General features: G+C 33.1%; 5 protein-coding genes and 1 non-coding gene across 6 annotated transcripts; 2 read left to right on the forward strand and 4 right to left on the reverse strand.

Moving 5' to 3' along the window:
• Nucleotides 1–382: 382 nt before the first annotated feature.
• Nucleotides 383–5,904, reverse strand: LOC109795347 (sodium/proton antiporter 2). The gene is made up of 10 exons (XM_020354814.3): nucleotides 5,540–5,904; nucleotides 4,944–5,120; nucleotides 4,688–4,816; nucleotides 3,450–3,626; nucleotides 2,804–2,910; nucleotides 2,231–2,351; nucleotides 1,820–1,881; nucleotides 1,409–1,711; nucleotides 809–1,103; nucleotides 383–723 (listed from the first exon to the last, which is right to left on the reverse strand). The coding sequence occupies exons 1-10, from the start codon at nucleotides 5,882–5,884 to the stop codon at nucleotides 607–609; spliced, it is 1,833 nt and encodes a 610-aa protein (XP_020210403.2). The 5' UTR covers nucleotides 5,885–5,904; the 3' UTR covers nucleotides 383–606.
• Nucleotides 5,905–5,968: 64 nt separating this feature from the next.
• On the reverse strand, nucleotides 5,969–6,052 carry TRNAL-CAA (transfer RNA leucine (anticodon CAA)). The gene has a single exon. It is a non-coding gene; the product is annotated as a tRNA-Leu (tRNA).
• A 578-nt stretch (nucleotides 6,053–6,630) lies between these two features.
• SEP1 (stress enhanced protein 1) lies at nucleotides 6,631–8,697 on the forward strand. Its single transcript, XM_020350684.2, has 4 exons — nucleotides 6,631–6,791; nucleotides 6,880–6,981; nucleotides 7,739–7,914; nucleotides 8,459–8,697. Exons 1-4 carry the CDS (start codon nucleotides 6,746–6,748, stop codon nucleotides 8,561–8,563), a joined length of 429 nt encoding a protein of 142 aa, XP_020206273.1. The 5' UTR covers nucleotides 6,631–6,745; the 3' UTR covers nucleotides 8,564–8,697.
• A 1,330-nt stretch (nucleotides 8,698–10,027) lies between these two features.
• Nucleotides 10,028–11,875, reverse strand: LOC109795039 (ribosome biogenesis protein). The gene is made up of 5 exons (XM_020354446.3): nucleotides 11,716–11,875; nucleotides 11,580–11,632; nucleotides 11,248–11,297; nucleotides 10,433–10,584; nucleotides 10,028–10,339 (listed from the first exon to the last, which is right to left on the reverse strand). Exons 1-5 carry the CDS (start codon nucleotides 11,727–11,729, stop codon nucleotides 10,141–10,143), a joined length of 468 nt encoding a protein of 155 aa, XP_020210035.1. The 5' UTR covers nucleotides 11,730–11,875; the 3' UTR covers nucleotides 10,028–10,140.
• Nucleotides 11,876–16,250: 4,375 nt separating this feature from the next.
• Nucleotides 16,251–18,100, reverse strand: LOC109817503 (Leucine-rich repeat (LRR) family protein). The gene has a single exon (XM_020382766.3). The coding sequence runs from the start codon at nucleotides 17,574–17,576 to the stop codon at nucleotides 16,395–16,397; it is 1,182 nt and encodes a 393-aa protein (XP_020238355.1). The 5' UTR covers nucleotides 17,577–18,100; the 3' UTR covers nucleotides 16,251–16,394.
• Nucleotides 18,101–22,297: 4,197 nt separating this feature from the next.
• LOC109817288 (cyclase-like protein 2) lies at nucleotides 22,298–26,343 on the forward strand. The gene is made up of 7 exons (XM_020382508.3): nucleotides 22,298–22,817; nucleotides 22,964–23,008; nucleotides 23,258–23,330; nucleotides 24,006–24,103; nucleotides 24,971–25,041; nucleotides 25,854–26,027; nucleotides 26,119–26,343. Exons 1-6 carry the CDS (start codon nucleotides 22,397–22,399, stop codon nucleotides 25,977–25,979), a joined length of 834 nt encoding a protein of 277 aa, XP_020238097.1. The 5' UTR covers nucleotides 22,298–22,396; the 3' UTR covers nucleotides 25,980–26,027; nucleotides 26,119–26,343.
• The last annotated feature ends 945 nt before the right edge of the window (nucleotides 26,344–27,288 follow it).

The following is a 27,288-nucleotide window of genomic DNA, read 5'->3' on the forward strand; positions in this document are numbered from 1 at the left end:
TGAGTATAAAAATTAAAATAAATTTTTTAAAAATTATAGGGAGTAAAAGAATTAATTTTAAATTTAAAAGACTAAATAAATTTACCTTAAATTTGAAAGATCTAAAGCATATTTAAGACAATTACAAATAAGTTGAACTTTTTTTAATTAGTAAAAATTACAATAAAAACAACAAAATTCAAACCTAAAATCTTATACTTATTACTCTAACTTCCCACCAAGATTCAAGTCAAGTATAATTTACTTCATTTTCATTTGATTCATGAACTAGTTCAACCTTGATAAAATGGTCAATATTTATATTAAATACATAAAATGAGTTATGTGAATTATGCCCGAGTAAACACTTGCTATGATTCATAAGGTCGTAAGCAACTAAGCATTAGTCATTTTAATATTCGACTTTATAAAATCTTGAGTTTAGCTCTTGACTACCAAAATTAACTGTTCTCATCCCTTGTGCTCTTGTATTTCCTAATATGCTCCCTATATATAGCTTCTAGCTACCAAAACCTTACACCACCAATTCACTTGTGTACATAATTTAGAAACTATGCTGCTTTTGATGCCATGAAAATCGAATCAAAAGAAATCTGAATTTTTTATTTATGAACCAGAAAGGAAAGGAAGCTCCGCTAGTGTTGGTAGGGAAATATTGGGGTTATGAAGTGCTAAATAAGCAACGATACCAGCAGCATAACCTGCAAATGCAAAGCCACTAATCTGCAAAAAGGAGATAAATGACTTCTGTCATGAACTACACACATTTTATCATATCAAAAAGTCTAGCGTGTACATTGAGAAATACCTTCCGTAAGTACCAAAAGAAGTCCACCTTTTCCATCCCCATGAACGCAACTCCAGCGGCTGAACCAATAATTAACATTGATCCACCAGTACCAGCACAAAATGCAATCAATTGCCAGAACTCAGAATCTTGAGGGAAAGAAGAGACATCATACATTCCCATTGTTGCAGCAACCAATGGAACATTGTCTATTACTGCAGATATGAGTCCAATAGTACTTGCAATCAGTTCACTACTTGGGACATGGGCATCAAGGTAGTTTGCTATTTCTCGAAGAATCCCTGCTGCCTCTAGGCTGCCAAACACGGTGATTAAAATTGCTCAAATACAACCAGTTAACATGGACAATTATAAAATTTAAAGATATGCCAGCCAAAAACATGAAATTACAATTCATGCAAGAGAATAGGCATTTCCATCTTAATAAGAAAAGGTAAATCAGACAATATATCATCTTTCTATTTGGGTATCAAATCTATGAAGACATAGCATGATAGCAAGTTCCCTTCTACTCAAAGGGACAATGACACGTCTTTGACAATTTTTTATTGATATAATTGCATACTGCTGCAGAAAATTTAAAATATATTTCCTTATTACCTGCCAACAGATAATAGAATTCCCAGGAAGAATAGTACTCCTTGAGTGTCTATCCTTGAGAGAGCCTGCGGTACCTTTAGCTTTTGCCTTTCAGATTCACCGTAATGGATAGCATCTGTGAGGATCCAAAGCACGCCAAGTGCAAGCAACATCCCCATGTACGGAGGCAAACCTGTGAGAGCCTTGAACACTGGCACAAAAATCAAAGCTCCTAAACCCACCGAGAAAACAAGCTGTCCTCGAGGAGCTATCTGTTCAGATGCCAAGACATTGGGAGAATCTTGTCCCTTCCCATTAACTTCACTGAACAGAAGAAGAAAAACTAATATCATCTAAATTGAAATATGTTAAGCTAAATTTCTATATTCAAATCAGCATCTGTGGCTGACATTTGAAGTGTAAGACAAGTACCTAGTCAGGGACATTAGAGCCAGGGGAACAGCTAGAGATATAGCTGAAGGTACAAATAAACCCTGTAAATAAAGAAAATGCAATTATAGATATGTGTTCATTCTGTACTACACCGAGTTAAATCCAAGGGTTCTACTTCTTCATGCAATCAAATATCAGTAACAGAAAGACTTCGACAAAGGAGAACTTAATTTATAAATCATATATTTCTAATCACTATAACTAGTGAATATTTCAGAATGTCATTAGTGCTAAGTTCATTGTACCACTGTAATTTATTATGTGTAGTTTAATACAAAAATTTCCCCATGATTCAAACAATTTTCCAACAGATAAACTTCATCATTTGAACTTTAGATATTTGGCCATGATACAAAAATTATCAAACGGGAATAAGTTCCAACAGATAACCTTCATCGTTTCAACTGTAGATATTTGGCCATGTATCCACAGCATAGTAGTTGTAACATCACCAATAGGGGTCCATGCACCCCCTGCATTTGCTGCTATTACAACAACAGCTCCAAGAATCCTGTTAACAGAATCCAAAACAATTGCCTGAGGATTTGACAGTGCAGACTACTAGAAACTGCAAACTTAGAAGATTCACCCACACCTCTCAATGCTTATGCCTTCAACAAAAAGTTTCTAAAATATTACTAATGCATATTGCAACTTAAATGATATGGCTAACACCATTTCATATCATCTGTGGACCATAAAGACTAGCAGGAACTGATGAAGTAAAAAGATTAAAATTCATTTCTGGAGGAATTTGTCAAGATCTCTAAAATGAGCATTAATATTTTTTTAAGGGAATAAAAAGACAAGCATGCATAATGCAGTATATAATTGCTTGCTCCAGGTAATGACTGACAGCTTTGGCGAGCATGAACATCCCCAGTCAATCATTATTGTGGTATTTCAGAAAACATGGTTATATTTAATACTTCATCAAATGGGTTAACAACATAACATACATACTTTCGATACTCTGAAGGAGGTACTAATTTCCGCAACAGAGAAACCATAACTATGGTGGATGTCAGGTTGTCTAGAACTGAACTGAGAAAAAATGTAACAAATCCAATCTGAAAATTCAACATTAATTTGTCAACTTCCGTTATTGAGAAAGAAAAAAATTAGAGATGCAAACTACAGAAGATTTAGAATTTGGGATTGGAGGGGAGGGAGAGATTTGGTACATGCTTGGTTCAGTTTACTTTTTAAAGAAAATTACTTCTTTTTTTCTCAACATCTTGAGAGATTTTATTTATTTATTTATTAAAAAATATTATTTTCCAAAAACAATTCATCAGCAAATATGCACCAATTTTCTCATCCACTCTTTTGTTTATGTCTTTTATTCTTTTAAAATGCCGACATTCATAAGTATCAAAAAGTGAAATTATGTTATTGCACAGCTTAACTGGTACTGCACCTCATTGAGAGAAGGAGCTCTTGAATCTGAGCCCCTTCTTCTGTGCGTATCATCCAAATTTGACCATAAACTGTAATGTTCAATAACTAATGTAGTCAAAGTTCCATGAAGTCTCAAGTAGCAATGACTCTGCTAGAAGTTTTTTTAGTAGGGTTGACAATGCAGAGACAAAGCAGTGGAAGCACTTACCACCCAGAGAAGAAGGCGTGGGTTTCGGGTAGTTATATTGTCAGTAACCAGCTTAAATCCTTGATGAGCATCAACAATCTCAACAATGGTCATTGCACCAAGCAAGAAAAACACTATTTCACTGACTTCTGCAGATGCATGTGTAAGCTCTGAAACAGCTATTTCAGTTGATGGAGCCTATAGACAATCCATAAAAAATAAAAGCAAATAGCAGTGGAAAATCCAATCAAAAGAGAGAAAAAGGGATATAAACTGACTTCAATATATAGACATATAATATGAGAAGTGAATGGACTTGTTGAAGTTCAACGAGAGAAGAGATTCTGGGGATACAATTGAGGCCAACCAATATTTGTTAAGTATCCATAACTAACAGATCACTAGATCAGCAGGCGAGCTATTATCATTTATTAAGTGGTTGTATTCTAGGAAGCTGACACTAGGGAGATAGTAACTATAGGGTCAGGAGCAACCTATTTGCCATTGTAGCAATGGTAGATATGACATTTTTCCGCATCATATTCTATTAATCTGTAGCTACCAATTGTCAAAAAAACATTTAATTCCCAAATAAAAAACACACAATCTTCAAGGTAAATTGTTTTGTAGTTCGAATGAAATCAACTTACATTTCTTGGGTCAAGAAATCCAATCAAGTGTTACAATTTTTTCAGAGACTTGTGTCTGGTTCAGGTAATAGCATTTGGATAACCACAAAGGGGCCCTTTTTTGGCATATAAAAAGTTAAGGAGTATGGATAAGTTGCCCTTTACCTTATCATAACTTAAGAAATATTGTTGAGTGTTTTTTTCTTGAGGGGGGAGAGAGCCATTTAAGTTCAATGGTGTACCAATGACCACAAGTTCTATCACAGATTTGAATCAAATCCAATCTTGAAAGTATAGATCCTTAAGTTCACACCTGAAATTGTGCTTCAACTTAATGGTACCAGATACACAGAAATTGTCCTTATTCTAATCCTTGTTGGTGCCTCCTTATCTCTTGCAAAGAAAAAAGTGATGTATGGGTATACAGTACCAGATACTTGAGCATCTCTACTCGATTGTAATTTACAAATTATATCAGATTAGATGTATAACTTATAAGTGCATTCACTGGGTGCTGTGTCCAACACATTAACAAACAAACAGCAACCTAAGTCTCAAAAGCATGACAATGGGACACATTAAATTCTGACTAATCTCAAAAGTCAAAGCACAAAAAGGATAGAAATTTACCCCAATACTCCGTATCACCCATAAGCTTACAGCCATCAGCAGACCCACTCCGCTTTTATTGAAGGCTAGAGATTCTTCAAATATGATACCTGCATATCCTAATACAAATAGCAATGCCATAGCAAGATCCTGCAGTCCAATGTCATATAAAACAAATAACTATTAGAACATGCATATTTAGAGACGTTTTACCAAATGCATGTACTTCATCGTGAAATGTGCAGCACGGAAATCAGATTACAGGACATTGACGAACCTGATTAGCGGCCACCCAAGAATGGTTAATTGCCACAGCCCCAGTTGCAGATGCTGCTAATATTGCAACAGCTTTGAGCAAATCAGTCTTGGGCTGGTAGCTGTCTTCAAACTCTTTTGAACTTGTTTCATCAAGTGAACATAGGGGATCACAATTTCCAGATTCTGGTGTCAAGTTCTGATACCATTTTCAAATTGAAGAGCAGTGTAAGCATTATTATATAAGAAGCAGCTTCTCTTACCTTGTAACAGTACTAATGAGCACTTTTTCCATGACGAACGTGTTAACTGTCCGAATCGCCAAAAATTAACCCTTTGATTTTACATTCTTAGTTTCTTACTAGAGCTCATTCCACCACCATTTTTTTGGGCATTTCGCTAAATATTAAAGTGGTGAAGTATAGTTAACTTAATTCCAAATAAAAACAGTTTCATTTCAAATATTCCGTAAATTTTGAATCTTTGATGGATAAGTGAGGTAGCCTTAACCCAGATTACGCACCCCAGCATCAAACATCCAAATTTATAAACTAGCAGACAAGAGTGATTTAAAGGGTATTGTTAGAACTTGGTTAATGGGTCATACAGAAGAAGAACCTGAAACTGTTGCTGAGAACTTTGTTGAGGCTGAAAAGAAGAAGGTGGAGGAACTCTGGCCTTATCTTCAGCACGTGCCAATACATTGTGACGGAGCAACGTGGGAGGGGTAGCTCTGAAAGAAGAGGAGCCAAAGAAAGGTGAGGATTCAACTGCGCAAGGGCCGTGAAGGGGAAGTCTAGAGGTACGCAAATGGTGGAACGTGGACAAGTGAGTCCCAATTGAAAACGAAGCCATTCGCGCAACAACACAATGGACTCTTCTACTTCTTTGCCAAAATTTGAGAACAGGATGGGTCAATGCACTTTCATGAGTACAAATAAACATTTCTTTTCTAGTTTCCATCAAGAGATATTTCAGTCGAATATTATTTTTTTTTTTTTTATCAGTGAAGGAATGAACTTTATTAAATAAAAAGGAAAAAAGAACTGTCAGAAGTGGGATTTGAACCCACGCCCTCTTTCGAGGACCAGAACTTGAGTCTGGCGCCTTAGACCACTCGGCCATCCTGACTTCTTGTTTCTTCTGTTGGTTGCTTTTATGTAAAACCAAGAATTAGGTTTTATCGCATTCATTCGGAATGCCTTTAGCCATTTCTATGTGGCAGTGGAAGATGATATATTATATTCTAAACTTCCTGAATCAATTTTTTTTATTATTAGTTCAAATTATCATTTTATTTATTTAAATATTTATGATTTTATAACAACTTCAGAATGAAAAATAATTTGAAATTTTTTAAGTAGTGAATATGTAACGAATTTTGAAAATTTTTTATCGGGTGTGATTGAAATTAGGATTTTGAAAGATTAAAAATTCAGTTTTTCTAATTTTAGGTGAATTTTGATATTATAGTTGGTGAGTTTGTATAGAAAAATATTTAAAATTAATTGATTAATTTAATTCGTAAATATTTTATTTATAAAACATGAATTTGAGAATTTTAGGTAGAAATAAATCAGCAAAAAATAAATTTAGTTAATTTTAAAAGATTTAATTAACTTAAAAATAAAAAATAATAATTAATTTAACAAAAAGAAGAGCATTTAAAGAGGCCACGTGGGTCTTAAGGAGTGTGAATGATTGGTTACGGTGGAACAAGTATGAGCCACTGACAGCGGTGGAGCAAAATGAAGAGATAAACATTAAACTCTTCAAAATTCGTAGGAACCGCACAGTTGAGAATTGAGATAGTTGCAACTCAGCATGGCACTTGTTCAACCCTCTGCTTCTCTTTCTATCTCTTTCCGTGGTAAGTGGTAACCTCTCTCTTAATTCTTTCATTTAATCTGAAACAGTATCAACTTCAATTTCTAACACTCAGCTGAACTGTGTTGCAGATGCTTCTGTTTTCACTGCACCAAAGTACCCTGCAACCGCTCGCTTTCCTCATCCGAATTTGGTTCCACATCGACCATCCTTCGTCGCTGGTTCCCCACTGTGTAAGACTTCTACTTCCCGTCGTTACTCCTTATTTTATTTGCTTAGTTAATTAGGTGAAACTTGCATTCAATTATGCCACCGTCACTGCATTCCATTCACCCCTTCACTCCAAAATTGAATGCTTCGGCAACTTATCATAGGTTCTTCCTGATTTTTTTCTCATGTTATTCTAATCAAAAGAAAAATTTAGTCTGGATTCGAAATAAAGAACTCGTGATCTGGAAATCTTTGTAGAGTAGACTATCTTATTAGAATTTCATATTATGCGGGCTGCAAATTGAAGGAAAACATGTTCATAAATTTTGCAGCAGGAGTATTACTATAGGCTACAGCTTCCTTTGTTAGTACTTCTTTGACTCCTGGACTCAATTTTGCGAGTAAAACCTTCTATTTTAGATTAACTGTATCAGTTAAGACTGTGAACTAGCTAATTGGAGCGATTGTAAAAGATGGTAGTGCTAATGCGCAAATGCTATCTGAAACTATTGCTGCTGATTTTGTTGTTGTTGTTGTTATAAACTTGCAATATTGCAGCATTCTTTGCGAATTGTCACTTTTTTTATTTATCTTTTTGGTTTCACCACATTCTTCTCGTCAGTTTTTGGAATAATCCTAAAAGTCACTATAGTTGAGATTTTTAGTCTTATCCATATGTCTAGGATGTTTCTTCCTTTTATGGGTTTGGGGGATGGTGGAACCAAAGTAACGCTGAAATAAAATAAGAGCTAAGTTAAATATTGTTTGACTTGTCTCTAGTGATTCGAAGAAATAATGGAAGGAAAGCTGCATGCAAAGCAATGCCTGTTTCAATAAGATGTGAGCAAAGTACCCAGGAAGGGAACAGTTTGGATGTGTGGCTAGGCCGGGCAGCCATGGTTGGCTTTGCAGTAGCCATCACTGTTGAAATTGCTACTGGGAAAGGACTCCTAGAGGTATGATACATTATGCATTATATAGTAACTAGTGAATTATCATTTTCAACTTTTGAGCCATCAGCCATGGTACAATTTATCATTTTCACCAAATGCTTAATTGGCTTTTGCCTCCCTTTTTTTTTTATCATCTCCTGTCAGAAGTTTACTTTGATATTCTAACTGTAATACATTAATCTTTCTCTCTACTTTATTGTGTTTATGACATCCATTATAAAATCAAGCTCGAGTGTTTTACTTTTATCGTTATTATCATAGGTAATAACCTAATCTGAGTTATTGTTCACAATCTTTTAATCTATTAAGTTTATAATCATTGGGTTCACATAACTTTCTATGCATCTAAGTAGAATCATTTCAAGTTTTGAGCTTCAAACGCAACTCACTGAAACGGTGAAACCTTATCCAAGTCTAAGCTTTATGGAGTTCCAATATTCCTTACTACTAGTCCTAACCCCACCTCGCCTCTCACCCATTCTAGAGATTGTTAACAGAATGTGTTGCAAACAAAAAATGACAGTATTCCTGTAATTTGATTTTGCAGAACTTTGGACTCACGAGCCCACTGCCTACAGTTGCCCTCGCAGTAACAGCACTTGTGGGTGTCTTGACAGCAGTTTTTATCTTCCAGTCAGCCTCAAAGAACTGATCACGTATTTAGGCTCCAAGTATTTGCTGTAAATTCTGAAGCTCGGAGATTTCATTCTTTTTTGTAATATTTGTTTTGATGAAAAGAATTGGCATTGAAGCCTGAAAAGTCAAAAGTAACAACGCCTTAAATCATATATGGCCTCAGCTTTTCCCCTTTGCCTTTATCCAATACCAAGCTAAATACTATTTTTGCGAGTTATGTTGTGCTTATTACATTAGTTGTGAATTAAGAAAAGGGTTTTCACTTTATCTCGTGAATAAATTGCAGTCAGCATAATGCATTACTACGCAACTAAGATTGACACGGAAGAATTTGCCGATATACAAGAGAATGAAACTAATTATTAGTATATCCAATCAATGGTCCTGCACGCAGAAGCGTGTTTGTTTTGGGGCACAACTGATACTTTCAGTGTGATGTCTCAACTAAAAAAAATGAGGGTTTTGCTCTTCAGAGCTACTTTATATGATTTTAGAATAACTGAAAGCACATTTAGGTATTTCTTTTATTCTTTCCTTTGGATTAGTGTCATTTCGTGGGATACTCAATTAAGAGTAATTTAAACTTCATTAGTTGTTAAAACTGCAGCTGTTATAAGGTAAAGACATGATTCTGTGGGTTCCTTCGTTCTAATGGGAATACAATCTCCATTAAAAATACAAGAGAACTCTTCCTTTGTGCCTTCGTTTTGTCTATAAATTTCTTCAACTCCAATTTGGTTCCATGGGTAAGGCCATATCTCAAATGACAAAGAGGTTCTTACACTAATGTTAATATGGATATTGATTCCTCGAGTTAGACAACCATTCCATTCTTCTAAAATCCTAAATGGTACTAATACAACCATTTCATGACCCAGATTTACCTCGTGTACTTGGTTGCTGATAAACAAATGGTAAGGATTGGCTTCACTTCATTGCCATATATCCTATCCCCACTCCATAAGCATAAATTATCTAGGAAATTCTTCCGTTCCGTCTGGGTACATTCAGGGCACTTCAGCCATGCCCTGCCAAGGACTCTATCGAGGTCTCAAATTGATTGGCTGTTGAACAACATTTCCAACCAGGAAGCATGACATGATTCTGGTCATATTCCTTTAACAAATATATGCTACAACTAAACACAATTAACTTACACTCACTGATGGCATTCCTAATTTTAACTGAGACATTTTCTTATACTACTAGGAAGGGAAATACTCTTATGAACACTTTTACAAATCAACAACAGAAGGCAGTGCAAAAAAAGGGATTTAAAGCAGTAAATAATTCTAACTTGAACCATTTTTTTCTTCTTTTTAAGAACCCTTCAGTGTTCATCAAAATTGATTATATATGTCGGAAGTTTCGTGCGTTCCTGCATTCAGTTGCTATTGTCAGCAGCAAGTCTGTCACCTATTCAATAGATACTGACATCAAAGTAGCGACCAACTACCATAGCCAATATGATTGAGACTACTTAAGAAATTCAAGATATTTTGCATTCATAATTTGAGTAATCTAATCTTTTACAGAAGTAATAGAATTATAGGATCTTGATAAAAGCAGATCATTAAAGCAGCCACATGGTCACTACATTTCCATAGATTGTGATCCAATCAAAGCCTTTGATTTCTTCTTCTTCTTGGATCCATTTTTTTTAACTTTTTTCTTGGGTTGTTCCTCTACTACTGGTTGTTTGTTCTGTAAGTATTGATGAATGGCAGAAAAGGGGTCTGCTTGAAAGTTAGGATCTTTTAGAACAGCAGAAAATCGATCACTTTCCTTCAATCTGATGAACAAGAAAAATTGGTTACAAATACAATGTTACATATCAAATGAAAAGTTGGCAATGCAATATTGAATAATGATAGGAAACACTTACACTAACTTCTGCCTTGATTTACAATTAAGTTTGAATTTATCCTCATTAGCTGGTTTTTGTGATGCATTCACCTCAGGAAGGGACTCTAAAAGTGAAGATAGGTTATATGCCTTCAATTTTTTGTTCTGCCGCCTTTGTTGTTTGCTCTTTTTCTGACAGAAGACAACGTCATCAGAAAATCAATAACACTCACGCATAAAACTTGCAGAGCATATATCTCTTAAAAGAAACTTGGTTTGGTCCATACAACACAGCAATATCTTCCCTACATCCTCAACAAAGATTTGCCCATAAATATTTAAGATAACTTTTAAATACATGAAAAGGTAAAGCTTCAGTTCAAGGTAATTCACAATTTTGCTACATCACATCGGAACAAGAATAGCTCTTCTAAACAGGAAAAATAAATATAAAATGTTGCGATATTTTAAAACTTCAGTTACACTCGATTCCACGGAGTGTCCTCTAAATCAATATTAAACAGGTTTTCAAATTATCTTATGTCATCAATCACTCGTACAAAACATATACATGCCTTTTAAAACGAAACTAATTCTCTTCCAAATATTTATCAGCAACAAAATCACATGAATACCAATGTATGACTGTGAGCGCAGGCATGTATATTCAGTATGACAGAATGCCCTGTCTGAAGTTGAAAATACTAGATAACAGTTTAAAACAATTATTTTTAACACCCAGCATAATAGAATTATTAAGCCATTAAAATAAACCAATTATAATCAAGTGAAGTCCTTCAACAGTTCAATCAATCCACCATCGGAGCAATGATAGTGTTGAAATAAGATTCTGACCTTAGTAATGGACTTTTGAGCACTCAAAGAGGTAACAGCGTCTTTCACCTCTGCAATAACAAAGGGAATTAGAAGGAGTTAAAATTAGGACAGGATTTACACGTAACATGCACCAAGCAGCCAGACTTCACAATCTTTACACGCAAATAAAAACAGATAGAATACCTAACAAAAACACGAAACATGCACCTCGGCGCTGGCATTTTATTTAATTTTCTCAATCAAATTATTTAACTGTATTGCATGGTGTTAAAAATAAAAATTAGAGAAAGCAACAAGAGAAAATTATAATTTTGCATCTAGAGACAACAGAAACTGATCCCCGAACTTACTGGAATAGAATTGAACCTTCTTTTCGAATTTGCTGTCGGACTTTGAATCTGACCTGCACTGGTGAGAAACAATGATTAGAATATCGAGTTCAAATTTTGGATAATGGAAGGGAAGAAGAAGAAGAAAGGCATTAACCTTGTCTTGCCCATTGCAGGAAAATAAGAGGAGGAAGAGATGCTATGTCGTTTCAGTTAGGGTTTTGTGTCTAATGACAGAAGGATCCCAGTGTGTGAGTATTGAGTGATCTCATCCCTCAAGCTGCGGCGCCAAATATAGGTATGGGGTTGCAGTCCAGTGTTTGTGTCTCCTTTTTATTCTTTGTTTTTCGAAATTTACCATATAATGTATATTTAAATAAGTTAATCACTTAAAAAAAAATTTACACTGACAACCAATCATATCTATTAATAATGTCATGTCATTTGCTTATTTAATTAAATTAAAATAAAAAAGACATTATTTATTAACAGATCTGATTAGTTATTGGTGTAAAAAAATTTATACTAACAGTATATATTTAAATATATATAAGTTTTTAAAAATACTTAAAATAAAATATTTGTAATTAAAAACAATACCGTAAAAATATAAATTGTTTATTATAAATTTAAAATATAATTTTATGGTAAAATTAGTTATTATTATGAATTTACAGATTATAATATAATTAATAAGTTTGAAAATATTTATTTATTATAGATTTTAGTTATATAAAATATAATTTATTTTTGTATATTGAACAATTTAAGGTGCTGGTTACAATAAAATACATATAATTTAAATTGAATACTTTAAGTTTTGAGATTTTTTTTCTTAATACAAAATTGACTTAATTGAAAATGAAATTAATTACACTACTTAATTTTTTTTTTGGTTAGTTCCTGGAGTATCCACCGTCGATAGCAGTGACTAATCTCCTCGCTACGTTGGAGGCACCTCAAAGAGTGGGATAGCTGGCCCCAAGATTTAACGCGGCTGCATACACAAGGCAAGATTCGAACCCCTGACCTTGCTTAAGCGTGGATCAACCCCTACACTACTTAATTAATTAAAGGTTCTAACTTAATTAAAAATAAAATATATAAAAAAAGCATGATCATTACTTTATTGATAACTTATTTTAAAATTTAAAATTTAATTTATAAATAACCATGATAAATAAAAATTCAATTTATATAAGTAATTAAAAAAAATTTCTTAATAATCTCTCATCAAAGAAAAATCTATTAAAATATTTTTAAGATAAATATTTGTATTTAATATATATAGATTAATTAATCTTTTATTTGATAAATTTGTTTAACTTTAATTTTTACTATCATTCAAGGATTTTATTTGGTGACCAACAAATGTTGTAATTTTTTTTTTTTTTTTTTATATTTAGAGACAATTACTAATATTGTGTTTGGAAACTATAATTTAGAATAAGTTAAAACAGAAGAAGGCTAATTTGCTTGAAATTTCAAAAAAAAAAAAAAAAGAAGACAAAAACATAATTTATTAGTTTTTTTTTTCTCGTTCAACTAAATAATGGCTTGATACAATAAAAATATAATTTTAAAATATTAATTTTTCTATATTTTTTACATAATTCTACTCTATCAAATAACTACAAATTCCAATTCTCACCTATTATTTTTCATTCTCTTCAATTTCTCCCCTCATTCAGACAAAGCACAAAGATAATCATCTTTGAATAGAATAAATTATTATAGATGCCTTTTCTCACAAATTTGACAATGGTATACCTTAGTTTACTGGTGGTCCATTGTGCATAAAAATTATTGTACCTTAGGTTAATCTATCATTCATACTTTTATGACACATCTTCTACACCTTATTATTTTTGAGAATTGCTACATTAACCAAAAAAAAATTGAATCAACGTTTGAATTTATAAAATATTCATATTTTAATAAATTTATTATAAAATAATTATTTAATTTAATATTTTATAGATTAAATTATTTTTTTAACACTTCGAAATATGTTTCGTAAGATGTTTCGAAACATTTAGAATTTTTCATTATTTTATCTTATTCTCTTTCCAGTCATCCATCACAACATACCGTCACAGAGCTCCGGCGACCACCATGTACTACTACTGTCATAGACGATTTTCAATAGTGATGCCATTTTTTATATTTCTTTTCCTCTTTGGAGGAACACATGTTTAGATTTACCACAAGACAATATAGAGTAACTACATATCTTTCGCAAATCAAAGAAGGCACAAGAATTTGAATTTCTCACTATAGAGCATAAATCATCCACAACGTAGAAGTTACAAAAACAATATATGCAAATAAAAATCTACACAAAAAGAAGAAGAGGACAAAGAAGTGGAAAAAAGAGAAAAAAATTTGGTGCAACAAATCTGCACCCTCTTTCGCAAAGTCATAGATTGCATTTTTCTTCAAGAAATTGTTAAATGAAAAAAAAAGTGAAAAACAAAAATAAAAAATTAAAAGGAAGAAATGAAAAAGGAAGAAAAAGTGACACAATCGCTAGAAATCGTCTCTGGTAGTGTTGAAGGTACGTGGCGCTGGTGACCACTGACGAAAGAAAAAAAGAAATCAAATTAAGACCATACAAAAAAAGTGTACTATATCAATATAAATTTTAAATTAATCTAAAGGATAAAAATCATAACTCACGATAAATCACTTGAACAAGTGATAAACTTAGCCTAGATATCTTGCTTATCTTAAAGAAAAAGTCATCTCTTTATCACCTAATGACTAAAAAAATGTTGATTAACGTCATCACATATTCACATCATCACTTGTCTTCCACTCTCTCATTCCATAATCATGTCATCTTTGCCCTCCTCTCTCTCTCATAAATGGATTTAGGAATCAAATTTTTAAATATAATATAAATTGAAATTAATTAAATTTAAATAATATGTTTAACATATAAAATGAGATGATTTAATAAAAGGAATAATAATTATTAAAATATATTCATTTAGAGTTATAAATTTATAATATGAGAATGGAATATAATATTTAGCACCATAAAAATAATTCGGCAAAGTATGACTTGTATCAGTTTTGTTCACAATCCCCTTGTTATTCAAAACCAATCATTAATCAGTGTCTTGTCTTCACGGAACACTTCAAAATCATATCTTTGGCTTTATGATTATTGTTTAGTTGAAACCCATATAGTTTTTAATATTACTATATACAGGTATAAAAAATAACTCTTGCATTCCCCACACTGACTGTATCTGTTTGCACATCTCCTAAGTCCTAACATTGTTTCATCCACTTAGTTCATGACTATTCAGCTTATCAACCAAATATTTAAATCTTGGAACCAACGAAAATAAAATTAATAATAACACTAAGTGGTTGGATTAGTATTACATAATTATAATTGCGAAACAACCGCATGTTGTAGGGCATTAAAAATTATTCTGAGGATTTTATCATATAGAAACTCTTTTTAAGAGATAATAATGAAATCTTCAAATATTCGTAATTGTTTGGAATATATCATCACGATATAATAAGGTATTGGTAATAAAATTAGACTTGATTTTTTAAACAATATCTCAAGTACAAATCTCATATAAAAATAAATTCTCATATAAAAATAAATAATTATAAGGAAAGACTATATACTAAATGTGGTCAAATGAATTTTTTAAAAAAAAAAATATTACACACACAATGATGATGAGATATTGTCCGTTTTGAACATAAATTCTTATAATTTTATTTTTATCATTACTTAAAAGAGTATGTGTATTTTATAAATTATTTTTTCTCTTATTTTATTAATGTGAAACTTATTTATATCTCAGGAAATACAATGGGAAGATGCAATGCAAGGTGACTTGCACAGGTCATACTTCATCTTGTGTATAATCTGTTCAAATAGAAATTGGGAATGCATGACAAAGGTTTGGCCACAACAGAATGTTGTTTGCCAAATACTCAAGGACCCAACTAAGTAGAGCGTTTCTGTAATAGTTGCATATAAATTATGTTCCACATCGTGCGGAGTTAGAGAGAAATAATTTTATTTTTGTAAGCGCGGTTTGGATGAACATTTGCTAAATTTATGATCCTTCCTTCATGCACTCAAGTGGATATGAGAACTGAGAAGTGCATAGAGTTCGCAAATTATATGCAAGTTGGGTATCCACCCCAAATCGTTGGCAAATTTTGAAGGATAAAAAATCATATTAACTAAAAATTACTAGTAACTAATTTGATTTTTTTATTAGTGTGATGAATTAGGTATTTATTTTTATATAGGAACATAAATAGTATAAATTTTTAGAAATAAAAAACTATCAGTAAATATTTTAGCTTTAATAAATTAGAAAAAAATAATGAAGTCTTGTAAAAAAAAAGAGAATAACATAAAAAAAAATCCAATATCATTATTTATTACACGTGGAAGATAGAGGCACGTTGTGGAAGGCCAGAGTTGGTGGGAAGTGGGGACTTTGTTCCACTCGAAAACAGATACAGACCTCTTATCGTGGACGGTAGCCGGACCCAGGAGACACTTCATATCTAAAGCCTTAAAAGTGGTCGTCTTAGTAAATCAATACAATAAAATAGTACTATGCACACACATGTATGTAATCCGATTCATTGTGGGGGATAGCTGTAATTTAAATCATTTAAAAAATCTAAATATCAACTTCATTATCCCAGGAACAAATATAAAGACTACCATTCATCTTCGCACTGTATACATCCATCTTTATTCCTTTAAAAATACAAAATTATAAATCTATCTATTTATAATTTAACTCTTTTTTTTTTTTTTTTTTCAACCGACAAAACAAACTACGGCATTGGTCTACCACGGTAGGCCTGTTTGCAAACAGAGCTGGGTTTCTGTGCGGGCGAGCACAGCTGGGACGACCCTGGACACACCTGCAGACAATTATCCCCCAAGCTCCCGGAAACCGCCGTGCCGGCGGCCACCAACCCCGGCGGCGGCTTCCCGACGAGGAAGTTCCCGTCGAGGAAGAGCCTCTTGATGGACCTGATCTGGCCGTACTCCAACGGGATGGCGCCACGTAGATTGTTGTGGCGAATCGAGAGGAACGAGAGCGCGGGAAACGCGGCGAGATTCGCGGGCGCGTAGCCTTGGATTCTGTTAAACCCGAGGTCGAGCGCCACGAGGTTGCTGCTGGTGCTCCCCCCACGCGCAACCCTCGAGATCTGCACCCCCGTGAACGTGTTGTTGGCCAAGTCCACTTGCTGCAGCGACGGCAGTAGGAACACCCACGACTCCACCATGCCGGAGAGCGCGTTCTGGCTGAGCTCCACCACTTCTAATTGCTCCATCCCCTCAAAGCTTTGTTTTTGGAGAGGCCCAGATAGAGAATTGGCCTTGATCGCCAGTTCCAGCAAGTTGGGTGGGAGTTTGGGGATGGAACCGGTGAGTTTGTTGAAGCTGAGATCGAGCCTGCGGAGGGTGGCGAGGGAGTTCATGGAGTTAGGGAGGTAGCCGGATAGGGAATTGCGAGAGAGGTCGAGGGATTGGAGAGATTTGAGGGTGGTGATGGAGGGAGGGATTGGGCCTGAGAAGGAGTTGGATCGGAGGGTTAAGGATTGGAGATTGGAGAGGGAGGAGAGTGAAGAGGGGATTGGGCCGAACAAGTTGTTGTCGGCGAGGTCGAGTGTGATGAGTTGTGTGAGTTGGGAGATTGATGGGGTGAGTGTGCCGGAGTAGCCTGCTGGGTCGAGGGTGATTTGGTTGATTCTGGTGGAGTCTGGGGTGCAGGTGAGGGCGCAGATGAAGTGGGTGCGCCGAGGGAGGGAGCATGGGTCGCTGCTGAAGTTCCACGAGGCCAGGCATGACCACGGGCTGATGGAGGAGCCTTTGATTGAAGCCTTGAAGGCTTTCAGTGCTGCGATGTCTGAGGCTGAGGTCACGCCTTGCACTACTAGGATCTTATTGTTTGTGTAGATGAGAAAGAGGGAAATTATGGTTAAGCAAAGGGAATTGAGGTTTTGCATATTGGTGTTGGAGTTGGAGTTGGTCTTGTCTTGTGTTGCAATGAGTTGCTTTGCTAATCTTTTCAAGAGTGAGTTTATGTTGAGTGGTTGGTGATATTTTAGGGAGGAAGGGCCATGTATGTTTCAGGTACAATGTCCCATATTTTTTAGTAATAAAATTAAAAAAGGAGAGCCCACAGATGCTGCTGCAGATGGAAAAATGGAAGGAGGGAAGGAGAAAAGTGGGTTCTCTCCCAGGGTCAGGGGTGAGAGTTAACACCAAACAATGGGGACAATTAGGTTGACCAAATGGCTGGAAATGATAGGTGCTTCTGAATAAAGCTCCACTGCACAATCCACTAACTACCTACTAATGTAAGTGAGATGAGAACCTCAATGTGATTGTGGAGTGGAGTTTGTTTACTATTTCTTTGTACAACCTTGCTCGAAATTCTCAGTCGGGGAGGGAAATGGAACATGATTGGCTAATATCATCCATTAATGTAACATAAATTTTGATGGATGCAGAATCGAATATATATATATATATATATGAAGTTAATCTATTTACTGCAAGTTTAAACGCATGTCAAATTAAAGTTTTTCTTAAATAGTTGTTAAATTAGCCATTTGACGTCAAAATACGGTAGCATTAGAAATGAGAATAGCAAATGAAACAATACGGGGAAGATTACATCCACTACGTGAAATGACACGTGATGCCCTCTTGGCCACCGAGACGGTGGAGATAAAAGATATTCTCCATGTAGTGGTCTTGGTCATCTCGATTATCGAGACGGCCAAATATTATCGAGACGGCCAAATACAAAAGCTTCTATGAGACACCTTGTGTCCAAGACATCGAAGACTTGGCCATGTTAATAACTTAACTAGACGATTTGATAACGTTTTGGCTTGGTTGGAGGTCGATACCTGAAAAAACAGCTTCAATCCTACACTTCTCGGTTCGGCCAACGGCCGAGACTACTAAATATAGTAATTAGGACGACAATCATGGTTAACAAAGACAAACACATGATTAAGGCGTAATCAGCCGTTTAACATCGTATTATCTAATTTGGTAAATGTCAGAGGAGACCTACCACGTTCAGGGTCCATCATAACTAGTAAATAGGTCACGTAAAATAAGATATGTTACTATTTATTTATTACTATCGAGATTCGTGCTTATCTTGACTTGAGTGTCGGAGTGTCTTTTGCAAGTACTTTCTCCTTTTGACGCATCTATTCAAAACTCTCGTTCGATCTTCAAACTACCAGAAAATTACGAGTGTGCCCAGAGGTACAGAAACTAATAGATTTCTGCATACATTATTTATCAAAAAGGATTAAAATCCTCGGCGATTTCATTTTCAAGCTGCATGCATTTTATTCCTTTAATATTGTTAGGTGTACTCGAAAATCATGTGGCTCGAAAAGATTGATAGCGCTGCCCGAGAAGTAAAATCAACACATGCTGAGTACTTGTGACTAATTTCACGTGGGACGTGGGAGCACTCGAAATTATGGGACTCGAAAAAGCAAGTGTTGCTCGAGAATAGTTGAAAAGTTGAGACTCTCTCAGAACATGGAGGTTAAGCCAAAACGGTTACCAAAAAATCAATCGAAGAAACAAGGAACGTGGGAAGAGCGGTTAAAGGAAGTTATAATTCAAGAGCACGTAGCAAATATAGTGGATAGCGGTTATGAGTTAGAGGCGTACATGCACAGAATTAACCGCTCTTGATTGCTCTATAAATACAAGGATTACGGACCTTTACAGAGGTCGGAAAACTCATACTTGAAACACATTCTGAAGCATTCTCTGCCTGCACACATGGCTTCCATGCGAGGAATCATCTTTGGGTATGACCACTTCTTGGCCACTTTCCTTTTCTCTTTTTAGGAATAGAGTTAGAGTTAGTGTAATCTTTTCCTTTTTCTATTTTCTCCTTATAATTCCGCATTTATAGACTGTAAACCTTGTAATGCTTGAACATTATCTGAAATGAATCATGATTTGCATTGCTGATGTTCGTATTGTTCATTCTGTACGTTTAAGTATTTACATGTATGAACATTATTGCTTGATAATACTTGACGAATATCTAGAGACAAGTAATCATTAAAACTGTAAATTGTCTTTCATAAAATCACAAGACATAAAGCACCTGAATTGAAACATTAACTGTGCTAGTCCGACTAAAAAGAACCCATAAAACGAATTCCATCATAAACAAATATATGGACAGATTTTTTTTAGCTAATATCTTCGTAATTAACTTACTTATCTGGAACACGTTTGAAGACAATTACACCTTATTGCGGTAACAATAATGAACAAAATTCAGATATATACTCAAAGTAGGAATTAAATAAGTATTGTTCAAGTCGATAGGAAGAACTTTGGACTATGGCTTACTGATGTCTTCCATCACTTTTTTTTTTTCTGATTTAATTATGTATTCCATGTTTTATGTTAAATCGCAAAAAAAAAATTGTTTATAAATATCCTCAATTATTTTTCATGATTATGAAATATCCTTCCTCTAATCAATTTTCTATTTGATAATTTAGAAACTTGAGAAAAGTTTTACTTCAATTGAAAATTTATTTCGTTCTTTGTTAATGTAACTGTGAGTTTAGATATATTTTAGGCTATCAATTGAGAATACAAATAAAATTTCCCATCGTATAATAAAAGAAGAAATAAGATTTTATATAAAAAAATTATGAAAGTTTAAACTTAAATAGAATATTATATCAATATAAAGTTGTATAAAAAATATTGATATATAATTGTATAATATTTCTTTTTTATAAAAATTATATTTTATCAACAAATATCATAACATAACTTTAACACAGTTAATTATAATATGTTGATCCTTTTAAGAAAATTTCTTTACACACACAAATTTATTGGGATTGACAATAACTTGTATAGAATGGTTTATGTACAATGTGTAGGTATAAAAAGTCTTATTTATATTATTTTGATGGCCAAAATATAAATAAAATACATAAATAATCGTTGTGACTTTTTCATAAATGACCATAAGATTTTAAATATATGTATTTGTGAAGTGATACCTGACTAATATAAAAAAGTTATAGATCGTGAGTTATATGCATAATTTTTTTCCTTCTAACATTTTATTATTGGAGATAATTAAAGGGAATTGTGCATATAGATTTGAAAAATCAAATAACTCAAATTGTTTCTTTCTCCAATAATAATGGATGGATAAAGGTAAGTTTTCATTTAAGTCATTTTCAATTTTAATAATTCAAACATAAAAGTTATTGTAACAATATTTGTCATCATCATTTAGTTTCTCCTATTCTTTGTATTTTATTTTCTATTATCTAATTTCTATTATTATGTTGTCATTTTTAATTACATGTGTGTTTATCATAATAATTTATTTCACTAATTACTTATGTTATCTGTGTTTTGACTAATGGTCATTTGCATATTATGTTAATGTTTGTTGATGGTGTTGAATTAGAATATATTTATGCTTCTTACAAAACATGTTTTAATAGGATATAACATGAGGGTGTTATTTTGGATGTTTAGTTTTATGTTTTTTTTTATATATATAAAAAGTCTTTTATAATTATCTTTTTTATTAACAATATTTAAGATTAAGATAAATTTAATAAGTCACGATGCATAAACTACCAAAAATAGTTAAAGTCTTTAAATAAAGTAAATATAATTTATTTTTAAAAAATTTAATTAATTTATAATTTTAAAAGTTAATTTTAGTTTCCTTTTAATTTATATGATTATATAGTAATGGTAATAATAAAGTAGTATAATAGTGACAATAGTAGAGAATATGAGAATGAAAAATGTTAATAATATTCTTTTAAACACTTTTTTTTTAACACTATATTACTATTGACTTATTATAATTCACAAAATACATATTTTGAGTCATTATTTCATTTAATGAATTTTTTTTAATCTCCAATCAATTATAAAGGAGTTTTTGCTAAGATTTCTTTTTTAATGATATTAATCTATAACAATTAACAATGAATAAAAGAAATATTTGTTTCTCAACTACTTTTATTTCTATTTTTTCATGAGACTATTTTATCTTTCAAATTTTTTATAAAAATAAATCCATTTATTTTTATTTAGATTTTTATTTTATATTTTTAGTCTTTTAACCTCTTTAAATAAATGCACGTAACAATTTTGTTACCAATGCAAACTTTTTTTTTACCAATGCACGTTACATTTTATATAAAAAAAGTCATTCAAATATAGAAAAAAAAGTATTTTTAAATATATATGTTTACCAATTTTTAGTTTAGAAATAAAAGAAAAAATATTTTAAAATTACCTAAAATTCATTTAAACTCTATTTTAACTTAATGTTTTCTTAATAAAATTAGAAAAAATTATACAGATGATGATAATAGAGATTAAGCGTATATCTTCGTGCTTTTACCTTCCAAATCACTATGCTAAATTGCTAATCCCACCATTTCTATTTAGTCTAATATATTTTTATTATTTTATTTTAAAAATAAAAAAACCCGCAATAACACGTAATCTTGGATTAACATTTTTAGTTTTTTACGCAAGAAACTAAGGAGAAGAACAAAATAAGGGCTCCCTTAAAAAAAGAAAAGACAAGGATAATAATAATAAATAAATAAATAAGTTTATATTCACCTATCTCGTACCATTCAACCTTTGCCATGGTCGTTGTAAAAATTAAAAAAATAATAAAAATTTGTCAGACATGGGTTTGGTAAACAGAAGGGGAGATACATAGATAACAAGATGATTCATCCATTCAATTTCAACTCACTGAACTATGAACAATCTATCACTCTTTGCCTTTCTCTGCGCCATTTCGGCGCACTCCATCGCCGTCGCCGCTACCTCCGCCGCGTATCCTTCCATCCCCGGCGCGGACACCGGTGAGTGCTCCCTCCGTGGCGACACCGTCGACGGGGTTCTGGTTCCTCCGCGGCGAGAGGTGTACGATGGGGGGCGAATCTTCGACATCAGCCACAGGTACTCCCCGGAGTTGCCGGTGTGGGACTCCACTGAGGGGCTCGGTGAACACTTCCTGTGGCTCGAAAAGGGCATGAAGAATGGCTCGCGCGCTAACAACTCCGCCATGAAGCTCGGTGTTCACACCGGCACGCACGTCGACGCGCCGGGTCACTTTTTCGATAATTACTACGACGCTGGCTTCGACGTTGACTCACTCGACATAACGCTTCTCAATGGTAACAACTAACAACACTCTCTGCAACTTTTATCATTGCCAGAGATCCTAATTAATTTATTAAATTATTATTTTATTTGGTAATATTTTATGATTGCCAATTATTTTAGATGTTGACAACTGATGCGCTACTTGTTCTGTTCATAGGCCTTGCACTTTTGGTTGATGTTCCACGCGACACAAACATTACTGGTATGTGTGACTCATGATATTGCTTGATTTTTTTTTATTTTTTTTGGAAATAGGTTAGAAAATTGTATTTGTCTTACCGGTGCTGGTCTCAAGCTTGAAGTTTAGTGGATGCTTTGCTTTCCTATTATTTTATATTTATACTGTTTTCTGAGTTGTTTTGTTTTGAATATCTGTTATGTAAATGCAAGCCTGACCTTGTTATCGTTGGTTATGTTTAATTGAAACATGACCGGATTTCTCTTTTTTTAGCTGAGGTTATGAAGTCCTTGAATATCCCTAGAGGTGTACGACGTGTGCTTTTCAGAACTTTAAATACTGACAGGTGAGTTGTATAAGTTACATGTATCATGACTGCTGAAGGAGGAATTTCTTCCTGGTTGTCAGCCTGGAAAAAAAGTGAATTTAATGAAGTCTATCAATGATATTTGATGTTTCATTGACTCTTGATTGGAATTTGGAAAACTGAAAAGTGAAAACTGAGTTTTAGCTATTTATGTTGAAAGAAATTTTATCAGTCAATATGAACTTTAAATTAGAATTAGACAAAATCAAAATAGAAAGACATGGAGGGAGGAAGATGAAGAAAAAAATATTTATGATTCTAATGAGTAATGAGTGAACTTTATGGAAGAAAATAAGTTTTGTAGAAAAAATAGGAGATTTTAAGTGGCTGTCTAGTTATTGGACTTTGGTGAACACCATTTACTAACCTTCATATGGCATGTATAGAGGACTATGGAGGAAATGCAAGGGAGGGGAAGGTTTTGAATAAAAAGAATTTAAATAAAAAGGGTTGTAGTGCCTTCCCTTCCCCTCTTTCCCTACATCAAAACATACCCTTAAATATGCTTGATTTGATCATGTAATTTTAACCTTGATGATTCATAAATCATACTATAATATTAGCCTGCAATTTCAACATTTTACTTAAGGATATACTGTTATTTGGTTGTTTATCAGAAGCTACATGTGAGCTAAATCTTTGTTGAAATGTTAGGCGACTCATGTTTAAGAAAGAATTTGACACAACCTATGTGGGATTCAAGGAGGATGGTGCAAAATGGCTAGTAGAGAACACTGACATCAAACTTGTAGGTGAGATATAGATGACTTCTTAAGATTTGGTCTGCTTCTTCCCTCCCAAAAAACATTTCCTCTGTCTCTTGTTTGACTCATGACTATCTAGTCTACATTTTTAATTTTCTCCAGTTATTTTTCTCTTATAAATCAATCTTCTAATTGTCTCATCTAACATGGAGTCATATACTTATATAAAGTTTCCTTTCACATTTTTAAACGTATTATTTTGTTCTGGCCATTTCTTTTGTCTTGGTTTACTATATCTTATTCTTTTCAGCTCAGAGGACATCCTTTTTTAAGCATGCCATTTATCATTTTGATGCCTTTACTAGTGTATGGTAGTTATGAGTGTTAATTTTCTATATGCTATATAGGAACCAATCAATATGAGTTGATGTCAATTGATTTCATTCTATGTGGTTATGAATTAATAAATAGCTGCAAAAGTTAAAAGTGCAGATGATTATTTTGTATTATTGTCCACTGACTCTCCTTTAAATGTTATGTGTGGACTGTTGTTTATTTGCACCAGTTTTTTCACCTACAGTGTGCAGTGTGGGATATTAATTACCGCATACCTTGGTAATTGTATGTGGCTAAACATTATAAATTCCCTGCCCTTGATTGGTCAGTTCAGCAGTCTCTGTACTTGTATCTTGTATTTCCTCATACCAACATAGTCACAGAAAAAGTTCTTTGTGGTGGTAGCATGATTTTGTCCTAGAAATGTGCTTCACAACACAGCAAATTATATCTTGTACACGGGAACAACTTCAATGGAATTCTTTTGCTGTTCCAACTTATTGTAGTCATATTTCTGCTTTTATTTTCTTGTGAAAGTTGTTATTGCACTAGTTCAATTTCCCTTTGTGTAAATGGCAGGAATTGATTACTTATCTGTTGCTGCTTATGATCACTCCATTTCCTCTCACGTTGCTTTTTTGGAAAGCAGGGTAAGAAATTCTGTCTTTTGGTTAAGATTTATGCAATTTTACTCCTTGTTAATAACAAGCTACTCATTCCAACTATCTTGCATTGGAAAAAAACTATAAAAACTACAAATAAGATATCCAAGGCCCTAAATATATTGATTAGTACCTCACATCCGGAATCATTTTCCCTTCTTAAACTATTGTACTTGTATCGATAATGTTGGATAAGGATTGGATGTCTAAACTCTGATTTTGGTACACTTTTTTGGCAATGAATCTCATTTAGTGTTTCCAGCAAGATGATGACAATATCAATTTATCTATGTCTGACCAGACTTCTCGATAATTTATAAACTTTATGAAACTTAATTATCACTTAGTCAATATCCTATTGCTAATGTCCTCTATTTATTATTTTTAATAGAATTTTACAGCTGGCCAGGTTTATCAGCAGAGAACTTTTAGCTTCCACTGCTCAACCTATCCATTTTGTTCATTCATAATGGTTACTTCAGTTGATTCTTCTTTACATAATGTTCTGGCCTTAATCCACTTCCTTGGCCTCAACTGTTGATGAACTAATCTAGATTTTTGGTGCGGTAGCATTCTGATTTGAGAGGCTCTTTCTTGCTTATAGACAAATAATGTTTAGTTTATTTGGAAAGATAATTGTAGTTTAAGTCAGTAGAAGATCTAGAGATGGGTAAAGAGAAGATGTTATTAGGTTGTGTCTTTTAATTTCCTTGTTTGAAAGAAAAATAAAAAATTGCATCATTTGTGACTTGGATAAGAGCTAGCATAAGCAATGCACTGAAAAATTTCAAATGCATCAGGAAATCATTCTTGTGGAAGGCCTAAAGCTTGATGATGTCCCAGCAGGAATATACACACTTAATTGCTTGCATCTTAGGTTGGTTCATTCTGAGGCGTCCCCAATTCGATGCATTCTGAGTAGATGATGTGGTGTCCATGTCAGTTTGTGGTGAACCATGATTTTCAATTGCACGGTATGATTATCTTACAAGAATGTGCCATATTTTCTATATTGTTTCTGTTTATTATTCTTATCCTTATCAAGTCAAAATGCTGATGCTAAAGGGTGAAATTGCTGCAAGAAACAATGTCCACAACCACAAGAAGCAGTTTGATGCAAAATTGCAAGCTAAGCTGAAGTAGTATGTTGAATTGTCTTCTTTTACGTCCGTGGGCTGTAAAGTACTACTCGATAGCGTTTGTCTTATATCTGTTATCACTTGTCCGATTGTGATTAAACTTCAGTTCCGTACTACAGGGTCCACCCAAAATAAACTTATGTTTTCAATATTTACTTGTTCAATTTTGAAGGCGCATGCATGCATGTGTTACGTTCTCAATAATTAAATCAATTTCTCTTGAAAAATAATAAAGTACTAGTAAGGATCTCGAGTAAAAAATGAATTTAATTTTTGGCATACCACCCCTACTAATTTGAAGGAATTTTCAAATACTTCAAGAGTCTTTACCAGAAAACAAAACTTTTAAATTAACATGATTTCTAATACTTTAGGGATTGTTTAGATAATTTTGTTCCTTTAACTAATTAGGAATCTAGGAAGATATTTCTTTTTTTGGTTACAAAAAATTTAGATGGGAAGATAGTAATACTTTAAGGATAAATTGATATTTTATTCTTAAGATTTCATACATTAATGATTATAATTGAATTTTTTTTTATGAAAAATGGTTTAACTCATATCATTACAAATATGTCGAACAATACAGTGTAAAATGTAAGTATAGTTTATAAGACCAGCTTGAAATTCACTTGTCTTAGTTGGATAATGAGTTACTGAATTTGCTTCTCTAGATGCAAAAGTGATACTACAGTTTTCCAAGCTATTCAAAAGGGCTCTACAATTAAGTTTAACATTTCTTAACTTAGACATGTTGATGTTAAAGTGATTAATACGTTGGATTACTATGAAATAGCCCATTCCAAACCTAACTGTTTTAACTTTTAATTGATAATTGATAATAAAAATATGGGTTAAAGATCAAAATGTATAGATATTTCCATTTTTAAGTTAATTTTTTAAAAGTAATCTAATATTATTGTAATGTTAATTTATAAATGTTATAATACTTGAAAATTCTGAATTATAACGATAATGATTAAGGAAATTATTTGTTTATTGAATAACTAACTAAGCAAAGAAGTTAATTTAATATAAAAGTTAATAAAAATATACCGTATAAAATAAGAAAGATATGTGGTTGAACCAAAATCTT

Source organism: Cajanus cajan, chromosome 7 (genome assembly GCF_000230855.2).
Source record: "Cajanus cajan strain Asha chromosome 7, NIPB_CcT2T_4, whole genome shotgun sequence".
Classification (NCBI taxonomy): Eukaryota; Viridiplantae; Streptophyta; class Magnoliopsida; order Fabales; family Fabaceae; genus Cajanus; species Cajanus cajan.